Here is a 23,744-nt window from a genome sequence, read left to right as displayed (position 1 = left end):
AAGTGCAGATACATGAATGAGCATCTCTTTAAACAGTTGAATGGACATCTCTTTGAAAAAAAAATCTTCCTAGTTTGTTGAGTTCCAAACCATCCCAAGAGGACTTGTCCTGCCTTACCAATTCAAATTCTGCACACAAAGTCAGCTGTCTAAAAGTTGAAATACTTAAGTCTTTGATGAATGTCATTGTACTCCAATATCTTGATTTCAAATTATAGTTGAAAAATACAATTTTTTTCGGTTTTGCTTTTTATCCCTAGGGTGTAAAAGAATCATCTAGGAGGCCAGAACCCAGACTCTTTACTCCAGAAGAATTCTTTAGGATTTTTAATAGATCCATTGATGCCTTTAAGGACTTTATGGTGGCATCTGAAACTAGTGACTGTGCAGTTTCTTCAACACTGAGTCCTGAGAGAGGTAAAGCATCTAAGCATATCCAACTTACATGCAGATATCACGCTTGAACTTTATATCTGTAAGAGTGCATGTATGAATCAAATATATGTGTAGTTCTAGAAAGAAACATTTCTTTCTAAGTAAAAAAGCAGATATTGGTGGCGCAAAAGGAAGTATATCGTAGACTGCCTGTGCACAATTCAGTACAATGCTCAATCACTTTTGGAAACAATGTGTGAAGAAACAATTTGAGATGATTGGTCCTCTTATCTGCTGTTTGCTAGTCATGACAGTTCTATTATTCTTCCTTAATGTTCCCTTCTCATGGCTTTTCCTTAAAGATGTAAAGCTGGTTCTCTCCTTTCCCACCACTGTCCTAAAATCTTCATTGCTTTCACTTTGTGTAAATACAAATTACCATCTTGTTGTATTCATACTGATTAGCATACGTATGCAATAAGTCTTTGTTCTACCAGGCGACTGTGGTGAATTTCTTCAAAGAAAAAAATAGAGGACCAGGACACAGTATGAAATAAATAGGATGTAAACAATTCCGACTTGGGAAGTGCATCTGGCACCCAGATATACTCTTCACCTTTTGGGGACTCTGTGATTCATATAAATCACCAAATAACACTGACACATTATTGCTTTCTATTTAGATTCCAGAGTCAGTGTCACAAAACCATTTATGTTACCCCCTGTTGCAGCCAGCTCCCTTAGGAATGACAGCAGTAGCAGTAATAGTAAGTACATGTACCTGATAAATGCATGCATGGCTCCAATTAGCCACTATAGGAGTGTTGCATGGGCTTCAAAGGAAATTTATAAATTAATACTATTAATACTGTTCTATTCCTTTTATTTCACTTGCACTTCATGAGAAGTAAAGATCTGGTTTGTAGAATGGGGTTTCTCTGGAGTCTGAGATAATGCTAAGATGGTATCTATATCTATATACATGGCATGGGATTAATTTTAGAAGTATGATTTAGACAGCTATCATTGTAGATTTAAAATATATTTTGTGGAGAATGTATCTGGCCAAAATGTAGGATTTTTTTTTTGTATGTGTGCATATGTTGGTCTTAGGCTTGAACTCAGGACTTGAGTGCTGCCTCTGAACTTTTCTGTGCAAGGCTAGTGCTCTGCTCTTTGAGCTCCATTTCCAGCTTTTTGGTATATAATTGGAAATAAGGGCCAAGCCTTTCCTGACTGGGCTGGCTTCGAACTGTGTCCTCAGATTTCAGCCTTCTGAGTACCTAGCATTACAGGTGTAAGCTTCCAGATGAAGATGTAAATTTTGAAGTGGAAGAGTTGTCTGTGTAGAATTACAAGGACATTTTCAGTTTTGTATGTCTGCATGTCAGTATTTACCATCTATGTATTTGAAATGTGATGATTTTGTTGTTTGATCTTAAAGGTATTTGTTGAAAGGGAATGTATTTATTTTCCTGAAATTTTTGTCCTCTTTGGCCAAGTACCCACGTCCCTAGAAGACTAAGTCCTCTTTTCTAATTTGTGAAAATTCATTACAAAGGTTACTGAATATATTGTGCCCTCTAGCCTCATGGAAGCTGCAGAAAGAAAATAGCTCTGGTGATCTTAGCTAAGAAAGGTCATCTGTATTATTATTAATGGGGCAGGCCTACCATGTGTTTAGGGACATAGACGACCTCTCTAAAAATTAAAAAGGAAAAACAATATATTACAAATTCACAATGGCTTGTCTGATATGCATAGTTTCTTCAAAACACTCTAAAAGGGTTTATTTTTTTTTTAGGAATTTTATGTTTAAAACTTGACCTGAACTGTGATGAAGCTGTTTATAGTCTTTATTATTCTAAAAATAAATATTTATATGTTCCAGTGCAAGAGAGCATAGGATACTACCCAGAACTTTCTGTGTATAGTCTATAACATTCATTATTCATAGGACAGAATCTTCTAAAATCCAGAATTGCAAATTATATACATACTACAAGGGACTGAGGTCTTGTTTCTGTCTGGCAATTTGGGATCTTTCTTAGTAACTGGGAATATTATTACTCATTTGGAGGAAGCAGCTTTTGACTTCTTAAAATCTATTTACATTTCCCTGACTTTAATCGTTGTTGTTTCTTTTCTTCTACTTTGACTTGGGTTTACTCAATTTGTTCTTGCTTCTTTTCTTAAACTCAAGATCCTCCAACCTCTTTGATTCATGGATGATATAGAAGAACACAGTCTGTAATCTTCTGAAATCTTTTTTAACATCTCTGCATTATTTTGTAGTGGCTTAGGAAGAAAAGTATGCATCTTAGAATTGTGGATTACAGTTTTTAAAAGATGTGTGTGTGTATGTGTGTGTGTGTGTGTGTGTGTGTGTGTGTGTGTGCATGTATATGTCTTCAAAGTTATAAACTCCATAAATACAATCTTAAAATTGTTGCTCTAAACATTAATATCTTTTAAAGAAAAGAAGAAAAAATGTGGCCGGGCACTGGTGGCTCACACCTGTAATCCTAGCTACTCAGGAGGCTGAGATCTGAGGATCTCAGTTCAAAGCCAACCTCAGGCAGGAAAGACCATGAGACTCTTATCTCCAATAAACCACTCAGAAAACAGGAAGTGGTACTGTGGATCAAATGGTAGAGTGCTAGCCTTGAGCTGAAGAGCTGAGGGACAGTGCCCAGGCCCAGAGTTCAAGCCCCACAATCGACAAAAAAAAAAGAGAGAGAGAAAAAATGTTGCCTTTTATATTTGCACACATATTATTTCTTTTCATTCCATCTTATAATTTCAAGTTTCTATCTGATGTTAATTCTTTCATGAGGGAAAACTTCATTTAGAACTTCTTATAGTTCAGATCTAGCCACAAATTCTTTATTCAATTAGTAAAGATCTATGTATTTTATTGCATTACATATATATTTTTCAAATATTTGCTCTGTATTCTCTTGTTTATCTCCTTTTGAAATACAAAGCACACAAAAGACATAAGTAACAAACTTGTGCTCTCGCATTCCATTTTTTTGCTCCTTCCTCTCCTTCTATTCCCCTCCCTCTCTCCCATTCCCACCCTTGAGGTCTTTTCTTTTCTGTCCTTCCCCTCCCTGTCTTCATATCCCTTCCCCTTTTTAAAGTTGATTTCTTCTCCCCAGCCTCCATCTTTTAAAAAATCAACCTTCTCTCCCCTCCCATTTCTTTGCCTTCTTTTCTTTTCCCTTTTATTGCAGTATTGGAAACCAAAGGCCTTGAGCCTACTAGGCAGATGCTTTACCACTGAGCTACACTGCCCACCCTTCACATTCTCTCTGTTGTTCTTAGTGGATAATTTCTACTCTTCTGTTTTCCAGTTCATTGACCTTGTTCTTTATCACCTCTAATGTTGCTGTTTTTCATTCAGAAATTCATATTTTATTTCTATATTTGAATTTTATTTTCTGAATTTACATCCAAAACGATCTCCATATTTCTTCCCAGAGATGGTTTCCATCTGCGTATGTGTTATAATATTTCCTGTATTGTCCCTTACACATAGAACTGTTCTAAAATTCTCATTATCTAATTTCAACAGGTAGGCCATTTTAGGCCCCTTAATTTGTTGATCACATGGGCTTTTAAAAGATTACTAATTTCTGAAAATATTGTGAATATTATTGATGCTATGTTGCTGAGCATATTCTGGATTTCATTGCATTCCTATAGAAATGATTGAGTTTTGTTCTGGTAGGAGGTTTACTTACTGGCAGATGAGCTGTGCTTTTCCGCTAGTCTTGTTTCTTAACGTTCTTGGGGACAGGGAGAGAGTATCCTTACTCTTGAGGCATGGAATTTTTGAGACATCTCTAGAGGGCTGAAAAAATCTCAACCATCTTGCTTATGAGAACTCTTTTGACCCCTCCCCCCATGTGTCTTCTAAGGTCAGTGCTTCCTGGGAGCTGTGTTCCTGCCAGGTTTGGGGATGATTCCTTGTGTGTGTACAAGCTTATTTGTTTAGTAGCTTAAGGAGACTTGTCTGGGGATTTGTGGTACTTCTTTGTGCAGCTCTCTTCCCTATCCAAATAACCCGACTCTACAATCCTAGCCAAGTCATGAAACAGAAACTTCCATCTCTGGCTCCTTGTTGTAGTGAGAACATTGGGCTTCCTTCAGGTTCTGAATTCCACACATCAGTCTGAAAATGCATCTCCACAGGAGAAGTAATATTGGCCTCTGTAGAAGGGGACACTGAGGGACCTTTCTCTTTGTCCTCCTTTTCCTGCAGGAGGGCTGCTGATGAATCTTAGATTCCAGAACTTCACTGGCCTGTTCTTTTAATGGTGGGACAGTCAAAGAGTAGTGACAATGACAGTGAGAGTCAGATCACATAGCACATTATCCGTCAAGGGGAGCACAAACATCAAGAGCCAATTTATTCATTTATAGATTTTGATATTAAATTACTAAAATAATCTGTTTTTTTTTCAAAGAAAGCATCTTTCTGGATGTTTGGGAGATCTCAGACTGCCCCATTAAATCATAATATATATACATAGATACTAAGATAGCTGTATTACAATGAAATATTATTTCAGTTATACTCAATCTTATTTTATAACTGAAGATTGTTTTTTGGATGTGTGAAAATGTTCATATTGAGTTGTAATATGAGGTGACTGGGTATGTCCTGTCGCAGTAGGATAAGTGATGGGCCAGAACTGTAAATCAGTCAAGAGGGAAATCTATGATTATGGAAATAATGACCATATTTCCCACAACTCCCTTTCTAAACCCTGCACTTAATAACTATATCTTCTTCCTTTGCTGTTCTCTCCCTTCCAACACACACACCCACTCCCATACACACATAAACATCTTATGAGTAGAATCTCTTGGGAAACATAGGCATCATAAAATTATGCAATCCATGTTTACATATGTTGGGAGCATGTACAATTCCTGTTTTTCTTTTCTTTTCTTTCTTTCTTTCTTTTTTTTTTTTTTGTTGGTCGTGGGGCCGGAACACTGGGCCTAGGCACTGTCCCTCAGCTCTTCAGCTCAAGGCTAGTGATCGATCACTTGAGCATAGTGCTACTTCTGGCTTTTTCTGCTTATGTGGTGCTGGTGCTGAGGAATCGAACCCAAGGCCTCATGCATGCAAGGCAAGCACTCTACCACTGAGCTACCTTCCCAGCCCACAATTCCTGTTTTTACTACAGTAGATCTGTTTCATACTTCTTAGATACCATAGATCTATGGGTTTACTTTTCCCTCTGAATGTTGATGCACACACAGTCGATATATCTTTTAAGTTACACACTTTAGGAATGTTAGATTCGACATGGTAAGATTAGACAAAAGTAGTTTACATTCTGAGTTTATCTCTTGAGTTTAGGTTCTGAACAGATAATTGTTGGAAAATAATAATTTCTCCCACAGAAAACTATAAATGTAACTTTCACAAAATGTCCAATTGTCATCAATGTTTCTAGGAACCCGTTTGCTCTTTGTATAGAGACACGTTGAAAGTAGTCAAAATAATTTCGTGTTGGGTCTTCCAGACCTTTGCTGTTTCTTTTTCTTTTTGTTTGGTTGAGAGTTGCATTGGGGTGTGGACTCAGGACCTCATGCTCATTTGGTCGCTTGCTTGGCTGGCACTCTACCACCTGAGCCATGCTTCAGCTCCTAAGTTTCATGTTATAGGACTCTTGAAGAAAATGTATTTTATTTTATTTAATTTGAGTCATTCTGGTATTCATGCATGAGTGAGACAAGACCAGGGAAGAGGTATTAAAAGCCAATTCCAATTGCTCACAAAATTATATATTTAAGCCTCATTATGGTAAGATGAAACTGGTGTCTATAGCCATCTTTTAGCATGAGAAAGTGTCAAGCATTCTTATCTAAAGAGTAAGAAACTAGATCTATAGTTCACAGCACAGTTCTTAGCACTTCTTGGCATCTAGTAAGTGTATATTGAAGAGATGAAGAAACAAGCAACCGTGATACTAAGCATGGGACACCTGAAAGTACTGTACCTGCAATACACACTAAACTAATACTTGCAAAAGGCCAAGTGCTCATGAATGCATATAGCCCAGATTATAAGTGTTGTCTTTAAAATTGAGGAGGCAAGGGTTCGAGATGCTCAGAATGCAAAAGTCAAAAGATATTAGAAGATAAATATGTAAAAGGTAGATTTATTGGATAGCAGAAATTGTGTCCTACCACTCAGAAATGTACCAACTCTGTGTTCTACATGCATGAATTTTAACCAAGTCCTATCTTTCTGTCTGTGAGGGTTTTTTTTTAAGCAATGTATTCATTTTCTGGAGATTATGTGGATTTATTGCCTTGTACAAATAATACTCAGCAGAAAAATCAGCTTTTTACAATACCTTAAACAGATGTAGGCCAGAATACATTATGGAACAGTTGGGAACAACCACAGTGTAAGAGGAAAACATCTGAGATGTCACCACTGTACTCTTCAATTGCAGGGAAGGCTGACAATTCCACTGGAGACTCTGATCTACAATGGGCAGCCATGGCCTTGCCAGCATTCTTCTCTCTTGTAATTGGCTTTGCTTTTGGAGCTTTGTACTGGAAGGTGAGTCTGGCTATTCTGGTTAGTATTTTTTCTCTACTCTTGATCAACTTCACATATTTACTAGTTCATGCTATATACACACGTACACTTAATAAATTTCCACTTTCCAAGACAAGATCCAGTTGAGAAAACAATGATGTTTAACTTCTAGTCTCAACAAAATTACAGTATTAGAAATGTTTCCACAAAATTACAATATTAGAAATGTTTTCACCATTCTTCATTATGCTATAGCAGAATTGTGCTCTAGCAATTTTTTTAGCATTATGCTTTGGCGATAACCCAGAAAATGCACACCCAACATTTAATAGCACTGAGTTAAATATAAAAAGGAAGAAAATCTGCTGAAAAATCATATGATGGGCTTAAAAGTCAAATAGAGATACCATTTGTATAACTGCTATTTTGAATTTCTGTTCTTTTGTTCTCATCTTGGTGAAGCCTGTCTTAAATTTTTTTAATGTGCTAAATCATCGTGACTCAGCTTTTAGAAATCTCTTGAATTTAATTGCCATTTAAATTTGACAGTTTACTTTTTACTCTTTCACCCCCAGTGTCTTCTAAATATGGAGTTGATAACACATGTACTTTTCATAGTCTTTTATTGCAAAACTGTTTTGCATGCTGAGAAAAACTCATTGGAGTGAAATAACACTGAAGATGTAAGCTAACCTCTTAAAGACTAGAGCAGCCATTTTTACAGCATGAACCATTGTTCTTTTCACAGAAGAAACAACCAAGTCTTACAAGAGCAGCTGAAAATATACAGATTAATGAAGAGGATAATGAGATAAGGTATTTTGTTTTGCTAAATGTTCATAAGTAAGTTTGACAGTACTGTTGCTTGTATTGTGCATGTGGATTTTTTTAATGCTTTTAAAGAGTTAGTCACATATGTCCCAAACAGTATATCCCAAATCTCATTTTTCTGACTTTTGACTGTCTCTTCACTCCTAGATCATTGTACCTGTCAAATACCTTCACATGCATGTCTCTGAAAGCAGATTTGCTTCCCTTTCTCTTTCTATACCATTATGAAGACATCTGAGATATCTGATTCCTTATGTTTGGCAATAGTTATCTTCAGCCATGTCTGTATGATCTGTTTGCTGAATTACCACCACCAAATCTAGTATTTAGGCTTTGTAAATTTAGTCTCTGTTATAGCCCTCCTGTAACCTTTGATCACAAAGTCACTTTCTTCTCAAAAATGCTTTCTCTTCCATCAGTAATGTATTCTTTAACTTCATTCTGGTTTTCATTGCCCTCAATTTCTCCAAAGCCAAATACATTGTTTCAAGATATTTTTAAATTTACTAGAACTGGTGGGATAACTCATCCATAGTACAACACATTTGCCCTGCACTAAAAATTTCATTTATATTTGGTTATCCTTTTCAGTGTATTGTATCGTATCATGCCTGTCTGTATAAATTAAATGTACATATACTAAGTGCATACAAGCATTTTTAGTACATACATAAAAAGAATTTTTTAAGTACTTAGGAAGACTATGAAGGTAAACTTCAACCAATTTCACAAACTTTTGCTACTATATTTATGGAAACAAAAACCAAGCCTTTTACAATTTCCAGATCATGGTATACTTCAGAATCTCTGTCCAAAAGCAAATGAGTATTTCTCTTGTTTTTCAGTATGTTGCAAGAAAAAGACAGAGAGTTTCAAGAAGTGTAATAGCGGCTTGTATCCACACTGTTACCTTCATACATTGGTAAGTTGTTTTAGAAGTCCAGCTGAAGCTGGGTGATGGTGGCTCATGCCTGTAATCCTAGCTACTCAGGAGGCTGAGATCTGAGGATCACGGTTCAAAGCCAGCCCAGACAGGGAAGTCCATGAGCCTGTTATGTCCAATAAACCACTAGAAAACCGGAAGTGGGCTGTGGCTCAGGGATAGCGCCCAAACCCAGAGTTCTAGCCCCACGACCGACCAAAAGAAAAAAATAAGTCCAGCTGAAATAGTTAGCAAATCTACATAATATCTGAGCAGGTCAAAATTAGAAACAAACTTTATTTTTATATCCTGGATCAAGTAGATGTCACAATGTTAGCTGAAGTTGTTGCATAATTAAATGGGGCCTATCTCACTTATCCTATTCTCAAGTTTTGAAAAACAAGCAGGGTTAATTCTGAGGTGGATCCATCTTCAGTGAGAGTCATATAAAGAACTAACAGTTCTTCTTTTATTTGGTATGATTTTTGGAGACTGGAAAATGTATTAACTGAAGGAAATAGAAAGAATTAAGACAAAAACAAATGTTAAACCAATAAAAGTGATTAAAATCAAGTTAATTTAGGTGTTGCTACCACAAGAAGTCAGTATCCTATTTGGTAGATGCTGAAAAGGAGAAAACCAAAATGTTTCTCTGCCATTTGAAGGAAAAGGAGGAAAAAGTGAGAGTATCTTAAAAGTAGGGGAGTAAAACTGTGAAGGCAAAGTGCTACCTTCCTCGGGATGGCTCCTCGGTGAATGTGTAAACCAGTGACAGATACTTGCAGTGACTGTGTGGTTTGAGAAGGACTGGTAGAGAAAGGAGAGTAAGACCTAGCCAGAAAAGACTGGTGGTAAGCTGGGCGTTGGTGTCTCACACCAACCCTAGCTAACCTAGCAACCCTAGTAACCCTAGCTACTCAGGAGGCTGAGGTCTGAAGATCGTGGTTCAAAGCCAATCTGGGCAGGAAAGTCCATGAGACTCTTATCTCCAATAAACCATCAGGAGAAAACCAGAAGTGGCACTGTGGCTCAAATGGTAGAGGACTTGCCTTGAGCTGAAGAGCTCAGGGACAGCCCCCAAGCCCAGAGTTCAAGCTGCATGACTGATTTTAAAAAAAGAAGAAAAGAAAAGAAAGACTGGTATTCATTAGCTCCTATGTATTTACTGGCTTTGTTTTTTTTTTTAGCTCAGACCAGTTAGAGGAACCCAGAATGGCATTAACTTGATCCTTTACCGATTCATTCTCTCCCTTACTTTCACTTCTGTTTCCTGCTTATCAATTTTGGAGCTGCTCCTTGAGCCCTGATTACACTAAACATAAAAGGGTAGGAATGTTCCTTGTCCTAACACAATTCTTTCTGTGCTATTTTTTTTCCAAAGCTAAATACATTGTTTCAAGATACTGTTCAATTTACTAGAACTCATCACTAATATCTGAAGGTCACTTACTGTCTTCAATTATTACTGATACAATCTCTTCCTTTTCCTAACAGGTCACTGTCCTCTCAGCCTTCCTTTCTGTCCCAGATTCTAAAATTATCTCCAGATTGACACTTCCCTAGGAAAGCAGGGCCATAGAGTCTTTTGCTTCTAGCTTTAGCAGCTCACTTTAGTTGTTGTTGTTGTTTAAGACAAACTTGATACATTATGATGTAATAATTCCTCCACCTGTTTCTTTACTAACTCTAGACATTCTCTTTTTTTGTTTCCATTCCCTTCTAACTAAGCTCAGTTTTTCTGTCCAATAAAGGCAAATGGCTAGATCTGCCTATAACACTTTTTATTTTTCTGGAGCAATGCTTCCCAAGCTGAAATCATTTTTATTCCTGGAAACATTTTTCTCCCACCTGAACCCCAACACAAGCCTTAACATTTCTTCCCTAGCTGCCATTTAATTCCATTAGGCATCCACAAACCACATATTAAATGGTTAATTGCATCTTAAAAACTCAAGAATGTTCTGTTGTTGGTTTAGGGTTGCATGGCTGGGACCCTGCTTTGGCACAGTCTTCAGTCCCGTGGTTTTTAGTTGTGGTATTTGTCTAGTGATATTTGGAGAATGGATTAGGATGGGGAAACTCAGGAAACTTGTTTAGGAGGAAAAAGATGCCATTTTAAAGTAACTGTAGTCAAAAAGCTTATTCAGATTTCTACTAGTTAAGTAACATGCAAATACAGGATCTGGGATTGTCTGCTTTTTACTACTGCAATGCTGTTTCTTAAGAAATGTTTGTTGAGTGAGAGACCATGAGAGTGAATAAGGCCTAAAGTAAAAGGATAGCCAAGTGGTGAGTTTTTCAGAAAGTAAAAGAATTGCTTTTAAGTTGTATCTCTGTATACGTACATGTGTTTAGTTGGCTAGTTCTTGTCAGTGGGACAGCCAGGTGGTTTATGGTCATATGGATAGTTTACCATTAGATCAATACTACAAAAGTATGAAAGATTACTCATGTACCAGACGAACAAGAAGCCCAGAATAGTTCAGAAATGAAATCACCACAATGACTAAGGAGTGGTGGTGAGCTGGATGGTGGGGTAGCTGATGGGTGACGAAGTCAACGACTAATTTTCCTTCCTAGAAAGCCTCATTCATCACTTCTGGCAAGACTCGAGGCAGCTACCACCTTCACAAAGTCCAACTTCCCATTAAACTAATCTCTATTTGTGGTCCTCTAGCTACATTTTATACAAAGTTGGTAGGACATTCCCATGTGTAGTTATATATGAGTGTAGAAACTGTGAGTTCTAAGAGGACAGTGTTTATTCTATATTTAATTTTAGAAAGCAGGCCAACTACATCACTTACATTTTGTACCTATAAGCAATGGATATTTGTTGAATAAATGAAGAGATGATTTAATAAGATTGTCTTCAACTCACAATAAAAAAAAGTCTTACTCAGAGAATTGCAATAGTATAAGAAAAGTAATAGAGATGAAAACTCAATTTTGAGTATATGTATGAGTAAATAAGAGTTCAAATACAGAGGGAAAATAGTCTAAAAGTCCAGGGAAAGGCAGCTCATCACAAATCTGCAAACCACAAAATCAAATATATATCATATGTCATGATTGATTCCAATTGTAATAGAATAAAAAGTATTACTGTTTTAGAACCAGCAGAGGTTTAAAGTCCTCCAAGGGACTGGATGTGGTGAAACACACTGGTAATCCCAGCTATTTGGGAAGCTGAGACAGGAGTATTGAAATTTCAAGGCTAGTCTGAGAAACTTAGCAAGACTTTCTAATGCTGCTGCTGCTGCTGTTGATAGAAATAGATGAGGAAATAGTTCAGTGGTAGGTACTTGCCTAACATGTATGAGGCCCTGGGTTCAATTCCCCCATGCTGAAAAAAGAAAATAAGACCAAACCATACAATTAACACTTCTTCAAAAAGTATATTCTTTTTTGAGATGGAAAGGTTTTGTTGTGCAAAATATAACATGGTAGAAGAATATCTTTTAAAAAAAGAATAAATGTAAAAAACAGCACCAAGACAGAAATGCATATATATATATATATATATATATTAGATGTAATTTGGATTACAATCATTTGCTTGGTTAACAGCAAAGGGAAAAAAAAGGGAACTATTCTGATCTGTGGCATGGATTCTGTCCTATAGTAGAAGGTTCACCTACTAAAGCAAATTAAATCATGACAAATATTGGAAGAGTAGGATGGGAAATATACACAGTACTTAACTCTCCAAAGGAAATCATCTATAATTTGGAAAAAAATAAAGAAGTGAGAAAGTATAATATTTTAAATGTAACAGGGGAAATGTGGAAATGAATTAAGTACTGAAGAAACAAACAAAAACATTGCTTCTAAGAAAATAATGTATACCAAAGTTTTTTCAACACCAAACATGACAACATTTACCTGAAAAGTTAAAAATTCACTTTGTGATCTATCTGGTGTCAATGGCCCTTATGTGGCAGAACTCTTCAGCATTGGGTTGTGTATGGCACAGCTTATAAGAAAGAAACAAAATAGGAATGTTACATTAAAAGCTTCATTTATGTTGGAATATTATGGGAAAATATTGCTCTTTATTCTTCCTGTAAATGTGATTCTAGCAAACTCTTGTAGGTACATTAGTGATATGATAATTTAATGGCACTGAGTGTTGTTCTCAAATTGTTTGGTGCCTACAAAAAGAAATAAGACAGCCAGGCACCGGTGGCTCATGCCTGTAATCCTAATTCATCAGGAGGCTGAGGTCTGAGGATCGCAGTTCAAAGCCAGCTTGGGCAGGAAAGTCCGTGTGACTCTTATCTCCACTAAACCACCAGAAAACTTGAAGTGGCTCTGTGGCTCAAGTGGTTGAGTGCTCACCTTGAGCTGAAGAGCTGAGGGACAGCAGCCAGGCCCAGAGTTCAAGCCCTCAAAACAAAACAAAACAAAAATATGACACATGGAAAGCAATTTAAAAAATTTTTAAGTTTGATTAGTGATCAAATATGTTCAAGTGGAACTGCAAAGAACAGCTGGGCTGGAAACCACACATTTTGAATTTGAGAGTTATTGATAAACTGAAGACTTACTATTTTCTTGACTTCTTCAAGCATGCTATGTCTAGAAAGTAATTCTCATGACAGTTGGGCATGTGGAAAGACAGATAAAGGAAAAATATTTTTGAAAACCTAACTAAAATTGCCCTAGGACTCTGAGCTCTGAGATAAATTGACTTTAGAATTAAAATAAGGACCAGCTCAACTCCAGCTTGGACATTCAGGCACATAGGACTTCGGAATGGTAGATTACCAAATGTCAGGGTCTCTGACAGTTGACCAGCTATTTCCTAAACATTTTGGAAGCTTGTGAATTTTGTTTCTGAGCTATCATTTTTTAGCAACCTCTCAATGTAAAGGACTAGAACAGGTGAGACCTGAGTTCAAACCTTGGCTTTACAATTTAACTAGCTGTAGGATCCTAAGTGAGTCAGTCATTTCACCCCCACTTTTCTCATATGCACTCATGTGACGCAGAGCTGTGTTTCAGACACCAGTGTATCACGTGTGCAACAGTGGTCCCATATGACTATAATATGGCCTAGGTTTGGAACACGCTGTGTCATCTAGGTTGGGTAGGTACTTGATAAAGTTTACACAACAGAACCACTGAGGGACTTATTTCTCAGAATGTATCCCTATCATTAAGTGACACATCACTGTATAATGAGATGGTTATAAAAATCCAGGGCATCATTATAAAAATTGTCATTATTTTTTTCCTGCCAGAAAACAGTTCTCAGCCTTCAAGTTTATTTTCTTTTATATTTAAACTTGCTTTTCTACCTTTAAGTCCACAATTTCAAATTAATCATTATTCAAAAACCAAATCCGTTTCTCTCCATCATTCCCTTTTGTCTGTCTAACTATGCTTTATTCTCCATCCTACACACACTTCCTTGGTGATTCTGGAGTTGGAAGCCTTTTCTAAAGAGAGGAATCAGAAAATGAGCACTAAGAAAGACCATCTGAGCTGTTACCTGTTCTTAGGGAGAGCACAGAGACTGGCTGATCATCACAGCTAAGAAAGAAGAAATTACGTAGCTCATTTAGGCTAAGCAGAGTATACAATGGGAGTCTGTTTTTCCTTCAGGAATCTTAGATAAATTCAGCTAGTGAGAATAAAAAAGAAGGCAGAAAGTAAACCAACCTTAATCTCTCTCTCTTCCCCCCTCCTTCTCTCTAGGCTGGTAACAGTTCATGTTTGCTTCATAAATGAAGCAGCTTTAAGACAAATTCCTATTCTGTCTGAAATGACAGACCTCATCTTTATCTGTTCTTGCTACCCATGGCATTATATGGATGATTCAGAAATTGGAACAGAGTGTTTTACTGTGAAACTGGCCTGGAATTAATCATCTGTAAAGAAGAATTTGCGAGGAGCAGGACTCTGTTTGAAGGACCTGGGGGTCTTGTGGTCTCATTCAGAACTTGGAAGTCATGATGGGAGAGAAAACCCATTTTCCCAGTCCACACACACACCATTTGCATGGCTCCCGAAATGTCTAAGTGCTGAAAAACAACACTGCTTTACTCTTCAGTTACAGCCTACAGCTTGTAGTTAGCCAGGTCTCTGCAAGTAGATTTCAGCCTGCATAGTGAGGGGAGGGGGGGGATTACTTTTTTTTCCTCAAAGGGATCTAGAAAACAAGTACAAAAACAAACAAACAGACTGTAGCATCATGGAGTGGAAAGAAATAGAAACTGTGATTGGAGAGATCATGTCAGCTCTGTAGTTGCTGATTAAGGAGAGGGGTCTGATCTTGGCATCTTCCTGGTGTAGACCATGTACAGCCATATCCTACTAAAACAATGAACACAGCTAGTTTGTTTTTCCCAGGCAAGGGATCCAGTACTGAATTTGAAATGTGATGCTTTGATATAGGGAAGCCTCTCAGAAGAGTCATCACAAGACGAAGCTATGAACACTGACCAGCAGAAGAATGTGCTGTAGGGGACATTTGGCTCCTGTAATGAAGTCGTCATTTCCCCTTGACCACTCTAGAGTATATACATCGTGTTTGCAAACTATATTATGACACGTTTATATTCTAGAACTGTTACAGACTTCATGTAATTGGACTTGGGAGAGAATGACGAATCTATGAAGGTCCTGTTTTTAATGTCCATCATGGGAGAGAGTATAAATAAATTATGATATTTAGTGTCTAAGGTTAGGAAATGGCACCCACATGCTGTAATGGGTGTTGAAAACTGGGTTACTTGGATTTGATAAGAATGCAAAGAATCAGGAAACTTTAGTTATTTATAGTATAATCACCAGTATCTGTTTAAAGGAACCATTTATTTAAAAAAAATCAGGCACTCTGTATTAAGATTTATGAATTAAAAATAAAGAGAGCTTTATGTAGTTATGCATGTCAGTTTGCTATTTAAATGTGTGACAGCATTTGCCATATTGAGTCAATTTGACAGGAATTTTCAAGGTGGGCATCATGCTTTTAAATTAGACTCCATAAGACCTGAAGTGAATTCCCCGTACCATTTTTTAAAGTTGAGAGAACACATAGCCAGTCAAAGAATAACTTTTCTTCACATCTCACATTGATGAAAGTTCTTTTAACATATCATGAACAAACATATAAAAGAATCTAAAAGTTTTCATTCTGACTTCATCCTGAGACATCATCATTAACCATGCGCTATAACCATAAGACATTTTTCAGTGTAATTATTCAAGTATGGCATGAAAACTGTTACCTTTCTGTTGGTTTTAAAAAAAATCCAAGAAGTTCTAGTATACTTGGATGTTAGCTTATATTCAAAGCTAATCAAGTATGACTCCAGTATGTGGCCTTTGCTCTTTTTTTATACCAAAGAGAGCAAGTAATTTCTATGGTCCTTTTCTTCTCTAAAGTGCTGTGTTTCCTCAGGCACTCAGCATTTTCTCTAAAATGCAAGTGCAGAGGGAGGCTTTATCAACTTGTTCATGCTCTCAGACACACCATGATTCATCATAAAATTAGGAGATCATTTTAATTGCTGGAAGGACCTATCTCAGTATGTGGCAATGGTTTTATGGAGGAAAATAGGCATAGGTTAACATAAGTAATATGTGTAAGTATGTAGAGATTATGAATATTAATACTTCTCAGACTGATGCTTTGATTTATTTATACAGTGGTTTCAGTTTGCTAGGGCCTATGAGAATGCTATTTACTGAACTTGAAAGTACAGTAAATATACTTTTGTTCTCAGAGTTGTGCTTTAACACTCAATGACCTTGTCTTAATTGTGCCAAGTAACAAAATTGAACAAGTTATATAACATTTGACACAGTAGGAGAGAGAGAGATGTGTCCTGCCTAATACATGTGTTAACTCATTGGGAATTTAGATACTAAGTTTCAATAAAGCATATGAACAATGAAAACAAAAACAACAAGGCTGAACATTTCTTTGGATGCTAGCTGCTTGGACAGTAACTATGTCATACCCATTTCCAGACTGAAAAATATATATGTGCTTATTTTAATTACTTATATGTTTAGAATATCTTTTTACATAAATTATGAGATGATAAACCATGAAATAACCTTTTAAATTGATGCCAGATATCTGATAGTTCTCTTTCATAATGTTTCAAACTTGCCTTTTAATTAAAATGAACTCAGAAGTATGCAGATTCTAAATTATACTGAAAACTGTACCTCTTTGGTAGAAACAAGTCCTATCACAAAACTAGCTCTGGGATTCATAATGAGGACTGCCCAGTCATACTGAAGTAGTTCTGAAGTTTTTATAATCTAATGGGCCTACCACACTGCCACTTTTAATGGGTCAGATACAATTTGATTTTGTTTTTCAGTAAGATACTGGCAAAGTAACCTATACTCTTAAAATGAATATGATTGTAGACATGAAAAATATTAATATAAAAAAGTATATATCCATAATGCAGTACTTGCTTTTGGTAGGAACCACACACATTTCTACTGAGCATTAGCATACTTTTGAGACACTCTGTTGAGTAATACATGAGCAAAAAGTCCATTCTGAAATTGTGGATATTTCCCAAAGTGTTTTGATTTCAAGATTTAATCTTGATACGAATCATTTACCCATTCTGTACTTAATTTGCTTTCAGAAGTATATTCTTTCAAAAGGCAATTTAGCTTAGAGGAATAGATGCTGAGCAAAACTACTAAAAGAACCTAGAAGAACCTATTCTGCCAACATCTAATATGGTAAATGACACCCCTCCCCCAATCCCACTTTGGATCTCAATTTTATATTGTGTGTAGCATCTCAGGGGGTCACTCCTTAGAGATGAGCCCTTGTTGCTATGTGACTGACAAAATAGATAAAATAGAGCAGAAATTGCCCCATACAAAGCTTCCAACTCTGATCTCTGAATAAACAACTTGACCATAAAAAAATCCTTGCTGTTTTGTTTCTAATGTAAAAATAGAGTCCATTAGTAAAAGTGAAATTCAGTCTCAAGTACAGTGAATCAGATAACCATTTACACAAGAGATGGCTTTTCCCTCTGTTTAAGTAAATGTTTGGGATCATTTCTGAAGAATAAAACTAATAGTGCATTTTAGTCAGGAACCAATGTCATAAGCTATGCATGACATTTGGAAAGGCACCAGTGGGTACTTAAATGTTCTAATTTTAATGAATGCTAAGAGCAGAAGATATGAGATACCAAGTTTCCTACTGCCAAAGGATATTTTATGACTAATTTATGAAAGGATAATTCATAAATTACAGATAAAATTGGAAAGAGGGACAAGAATTTAAAAGAAGCCAACTTATCTTTGAACAGATTAGTCTTATTGAAATTATTATCACTTTCTGAGACTGGTTTTAACATACATCCATTCAGAGTAAAATTTATTTATGGAGTTTGCTTGTAAAATTCATGGTGTTAGTATTTTCTGTTAACTAGTCTTGAGATGCCTCTGTAAAGGTAAATCATGGTACTTTCGTGTCATAACAAGATGTTCTAGAACTGATTCAATGTTTCCCAAGCATTGTTAATGTGTTACTGCCATTTCCAACCGCATTCTTATAATATTTCTGAAAATAAAATTATGATAATAGTTGTTTAAAACTATGAACCATAGTATTTTAATTTACTTGATTTCCAAGCTGTAAGACTTCTTCAATATAATTTTCCAATCAAAGTAGTCTATTCTCCTATATGGTAAGGATTAATGTGTGATTGTAGGGTCCACTTGCCACTGTTAAATAATGGACTTGAAAAGTATTTGGCATTTAGATGGATGTGCAGATTTACTGCTAGTTCAGTCATAGATTGGAGTTTGCATATTGTAATGTAAATGTATGTCAACACTATTCTAAATAGTTTTATTATGACTGAAGTTTAATTAAATAAAAAGGTTGTAAAATGTGATGTGTATGTGTATATACTGTATGTGTACTTTTTAAAATAGGTATATGTCCTGACCCTTTTTATACAGGTTTGAATTTGAAATTACATTATATATACATATGCTTTATTGTTCTAAATAAAGAATTTTATGCACTCTCCTAAATTTGCCCTGTCATTTGATCTCTTAAGGTTATCACACATGTTCCCAGCATTGACAAACATTTATTAAGAGAAAATTAAGTTTATTATTTTTTAAATTTAACTATGAAAATTTCTATACATTAATTTACATTAATTCTAAGGAATCTCTATGAATTGATTTATGTACACATTTAAATGACTAAATATATATATATTCACATATATAGTCATTCATACACACATACACATTGACATCCAGTTTTTATAACAGCATGCAGTTGTTATATGGCACAAATAAAAATTTAATTTTATTATGGTAACTTTTGTCAGTAGTCTACTTTTGTTGACATATGGAAGCAAAATTATCCTTAAATCATCAAAGGTTCATTTAAGTAGAATAAATATATATATATATATTTATTGTGAAAATAGACAGATTTAGTCATGGAAGATAAAGGAGAAATAACACATTCATTCTCTATTTTAAAAAAACCTGCTAAGGGACATGGCTCAAGTGGTAGAGCACCTGCCCAGTTACTGGAAGTAACTACGTTCCAGTTGATGTGCTTAAGACACACAAGAAGAAGAAATAGAAGAATAGAAGAATAGAAGAGACTCAGAGGCGTTTTTTTCAGGATAAAAATTATAAGGATACAACAAATTTTTTTCTCTTTTTTCTTTTTTTACATTTAATTTTATTTATTTATTTTTATTATTTTTTTATTGTGAACATACTGTACAGAGGGGTTACAATTACATGGGCAAGATAATTAGTACATTTCTTATCAAGCATTGCAGCTTCCTCCTTTGTTTACCCTTCACATCCCTTCCCAGCCTCCCCCCGTCCCCCCACCCAATCCCCCACCCCCACCCCCACCAAAGTTGTAAAGTTAGGATACGACAAATTTTTTACGGTTCAAAGCAAGAAATTTTAATATTTCCCAGCTTATTCCATCAAATAGAAAAGGTGCATCCTTAGCATGTTTTGTATCTATAGATATGCAGAGTCACAGATACAAGAGTAGGCCTTCCTCAATAAGATATACTGGATACAGATAACATTCTCAGGGTCCACAGCAATGCTTGCTTTTGGAAAAAGGAATAGCAAGAAGAACTTCATTATGGCTCTTGTGGTTTCCGAAGTAAATAACCATCCTCCATAGCCCCACCTGATATTCAATTCTTAGGATCACATCTCCCAGCTCCACAGCACCATTTTGTTTGGGAACAGTTTGCTGATTCAGTCTCTGTCATCTGCCTTACTTTAAATTGGTTCAGACTTTCACCAATAGATACCTAGCTGATTCCAACAGCCTCCTATCTGACCACAGTCCTTCAGTCTCACGGTCTCTTCTGCCGGGGCTGGCTTTGAACCGTGATCCTCAGAACTCAGCCTCCTGAGTAGCTAGGATTACAGGTGTGAGCCACCGGCACCCAGCAATGGCACATTTTAATAAAGTGGATAAAGTCCAATTACAAGCCATCCCTAGAAGCATTGCTGCTAACTGTATCTTGCTAACCTCTAAACTCAATATGTACAATACTACTTCCTACTTCATCTTCTCCACTTGCTAGAGGAATGTGGAACACTTTGCATTGACCCAGATCCACTATCTGGTAAGAACCAGGAAGTGCTATAAATGGAGATCAAGGTTGTAATATAATGTGTGTCTTGTGTCATTGCAGTCCATATTTAGCAAAAGGCTACATCCTATCAAGACCTTTTCTGCATCTTCTCATAGTTACAAAGAGGCTGTCTTTCGAGGATATATCAGCCTCTTTAGTCCTCTCAGTCAGTACCCATATTCCCACACACACACTTGGCACTGAGCCTGAAAATGGATTCTCCACCCCTCTTGAGTCATCTGTTTTCATCTCTAGACCCTCTCAGAACCTCCTGATACGAGATCACATAACCAGTGCCACTTTGTTTTTCCTTTCATGTGCTAACTTCTCAGCTTTTACATTAGATTTTTTTATAATTTTATTTACCATCTGGATTATTGCCATTTGATTCACTTATTACTCCTGCCTTGATTCCTGAAAAAATTTAATATGTGCATAAATGATCTTTTCAACATCCTTTGAACTTCTCTCTTCTGAGTGAACTTGCCTTCAATCCTACTCTAGCCAATCAGTCTCGTCATGCTATAGACATCAGTGCACTAACTGTAACCCATTCATCTCTCAGTTGCAGAAATTATACTTCTAACCATCACTTCTTACTGGTTTAGGTTAGTTTCTCTAGCCTTCCCAATCCCAACTATCTTTTGACTCACTGGGTCTGTTAATCTGTTGTTTCTACCAATTTTTACTAATGGTCATTGGGACTCTCTGTTATCTCTCTAGGCACATACTAACAGTCAAAGTCCAGCATTAGAATCACCTTTTCCTTGACCCTCTCCCTTCCGAATTTTTGCATGTTAAACCTTTGCACCACTGGTGCAACTCCACTTCTCCATGTTCCTTTATTTACATGAAGAGCTCAATATACCATCATGCTCACTGGTCTCTGTATAGTTATTTCCTGTAAACTTCAAGTGGGGTGCTATTGGTGTTCAGTAAGTATGCTGTTATAGAAATCATTTGCTTTTCTATGCGATAAACCATTTCACATTTTGTTTTCTCACACAAAGTGCACACCTCATTCTCCATTCTCCTCTTGTATGATTATCTTGACTGAAAATTGAAATAATAAGAGGACTTCCAATGGCTTGCAGCATTTTTTAAGGGAGAGGAGGGACTGCTAGGAATTAGACCTAATGTATGCTAAGTTCACACCTCAACTACTGTGCTGCAGTGAAGCTCCTGGTATTTAAAAACTGATTTTTCTGTGATACTAAAAAAACATCAGTGTCAACCCTCCCCCCTTCCTCTCTTTTGCCAAGTTCCTTATACTTTCTGAGGGGGGAACCTAGCAAATTGTTTGCATCGTTATGTGTTTCTGTAAATTTACAACCACATTTGTCAGTCGCCGTTCTGGTGATGGGGTAGCCTCCAGCAATACTTGCACTGATGCTTGTGCCAGCTCTCAAGGGTGACATGACCCAAAAGTACTCAGTCAGACATGGTGTCATGGATATAACTGAGACACAGAGTCCGGGACAAAGGAGCCAGATGCGGCGGGCGAGCGGATTCTACTCAACACCAGCAAGAACCGACCAGGAGCGGACATCTTCATCCTGCAGTTTGCGGGCCAGAGACGACCCAGGAACCAAGACTCGGCGAGAGTACAAGCTTGACATCCTCACTCCTTCTCAGGGAGCAGAGGAGGGAAGGCCACCCCTCCCCCCCAGTACCGGTGATCTCCATCTTGGATACCGACAAAGCTCAGAGGAGCTGCCAACTCCAGCTCAGGCCTTGAAATAAAATGAGTCATTTAGCAGGTCACAAGAACTTAATGGGGAAGTGACCTACCAGACTCAGCTCCATCCAGGGAAAAGTCACCCAGCTCGGGTGCCAGCCATAGGAGTGGCTTTCCTCACTGGGTAACCAGAGCCAGAGGCTGCCCCTCCCTCTAGCAGCCTCCACAATCAATTGAAAAACAGAAACCCTGAGAATGGCTCCAGGCTGGGCTCTGTGAGGTTTTCACAAAATAGCCCCAGGGAAAAGCTACTGTTTGTTGAAAGGCCTCAACTCTACCCAGAACCTAACCCCATCACTGCATTCCCCTCTTTTGTGATTCTCAAACCAGATCACCCTCCCATTAAACTAACCTGGGAAGGGGATTTCAAAATCTTGGGTAAAGCAGAGCATTTTTCTGCCTGTTCAAACAATCTGACTTAAGAAACCAATCAAGCCACAGGACCTCAAGCAGACCGGAGACTCCAAGAGGCTGGCTACAGACACTAGGGAGATACAGGATTTTTCCCACCCCTCCCAAAAAAATCAAAGAACTTTTTTTTTCTTTCTTCTTTTTCTTTTTCTTTTTTTTTTTGGTTCCTTATATTTAAGAAAAAAAAATTTTTTCTTTTCTAAAACTTTTATTAATCTTTAATTTTGGCTTTTTTGAAAAAAATAGTTTTCCAGTAACTTTTTTTTTTCTCTTATAATTTTTATTTTAGGGGTACGTGAAGGTGCGTTTTTCTTTCTTTTCTTGTCTTCATTCTCTTTTTTTATTTTCTTTTTTCTTTTTTAATTATCTTTTTGTTTTTGGTTTAGCTCTACTGAACTTCTGATCTTTTTATTCTCCCTTTCTTATCCTTTTCACCTTTTCCTCTTCTTTGTTCTTCTGTATATGACTTAACTCTTGTCCTACACATCCTCAGACAAACCCGTTAACTAGTAGACCCTACCCCCCATTGTGTACACACTTAATCCACAAATTTATTACTCAATTCAAAACCTCTGAGACTTAAATTCCTTAATAGCAGTACTACCTCTTTATACCTATATAACATTTTAAGCATTTTTTTTAAGTCTTTCACATCTCCTCTATGTCCCCCCCATCTCTCAATATACTCACATTCCTCTCTAAATAGATTGTTCTTGAATCTCCATAATATCATTAATTTTTACTTGTCTATTTTTTCTGGTCTCTTTTCATTTCCCTTTCTTCTTTTTCTTCTCTCTCTCTACTTGCATCCTACCCAACCTATTTCCTGCTCTGAGATTAGGACATAGTTAACTCTCCCTGTGCCTCCCCACACCAACCTATTCCTATTTTGTACTCACATCTCTCCCTAGCCCTAATAATTTCTGGTTTTCCAAATTCTTCTCTGCGGTTCGAAGCCCATTAACATATAGTTGTTTGATGTTGAATAGATGTATCTGTTGAACTAGATTGTATCTGTAGACTATTGACTGTACAAATTCATACTTTGGTTGATGGTAGCCTTAAGATAGTGTTCTAGCACAAAATTGGTGCTATTTTCATCTCAAATGGGCAGAGTAAGCCGGAAAAACACAAGAAAAATGGCAAATCCGTATATCTCAATTCCCAATCTTGATAATCAGGGGTCAGAACAGATAATGAATAATCCAGAGGAGAGTTCCCAAATAGCTCTACAAACACTGCTGGCAA

At 36.8% G+C, this 23,744-nt stretch overlaps 1 protein-coding gene across 1 annotated transcript in view; it reads left to right on the top strand.

Annotated features, from left to right (window-relative positions):
• Positions 1-18,738, top strand: part of Kitlg (KIT ligand) — a 78,504-nt gene extending 59,766 nt beyond the window's left edge. The window contains exons 4-9 of the mRNA XM_013018847.1: positions 261-417; positions 1,059-1,142; positions 6,861-6,970; positions 7,698-7,765; positions 8,626-8,702; positions 14,406-18,738. Of these exons, the coding sequence (XP_012874301.1) occupies positions 261-417; positions 1,059-1,142; positions 6,861-6,970; positions 7,698-7,765; positions 8,626-8,665 (459 nt within the window). The 3' untranslated portion in view covers positions 8,666-8,702; positions 14,406-18,738. The remainder of the gene's footprint in view (positions 1-260; positions 418-1,058; positions 1,143-6,860; positions 6,971-7,697; positions 7,766-8,625; positions 8,703-14,405) is intronic.
• Positions 18,739-23,744: the final 5,006 nt, after the last annotated feature.

This window comes from Dipodomys ordii, unplaced genomic scaffold (assembly GCF_000151885.1).
Source record: "Dipodomys ordii isolate 6190 unplaced genomic scaffold, Dord_2.0 Scaffold3, whole genome shotgun sequence".
Lineage (NCBI taxonomy): Eukaryota > Metazoa > Chordata > Mammalia > Rodentia > Heteromyidae > Dipodomys > Dipodomys ordii.
This window is presented reverse-complemented; position numbering and strand designations above follow the sequence as displayed.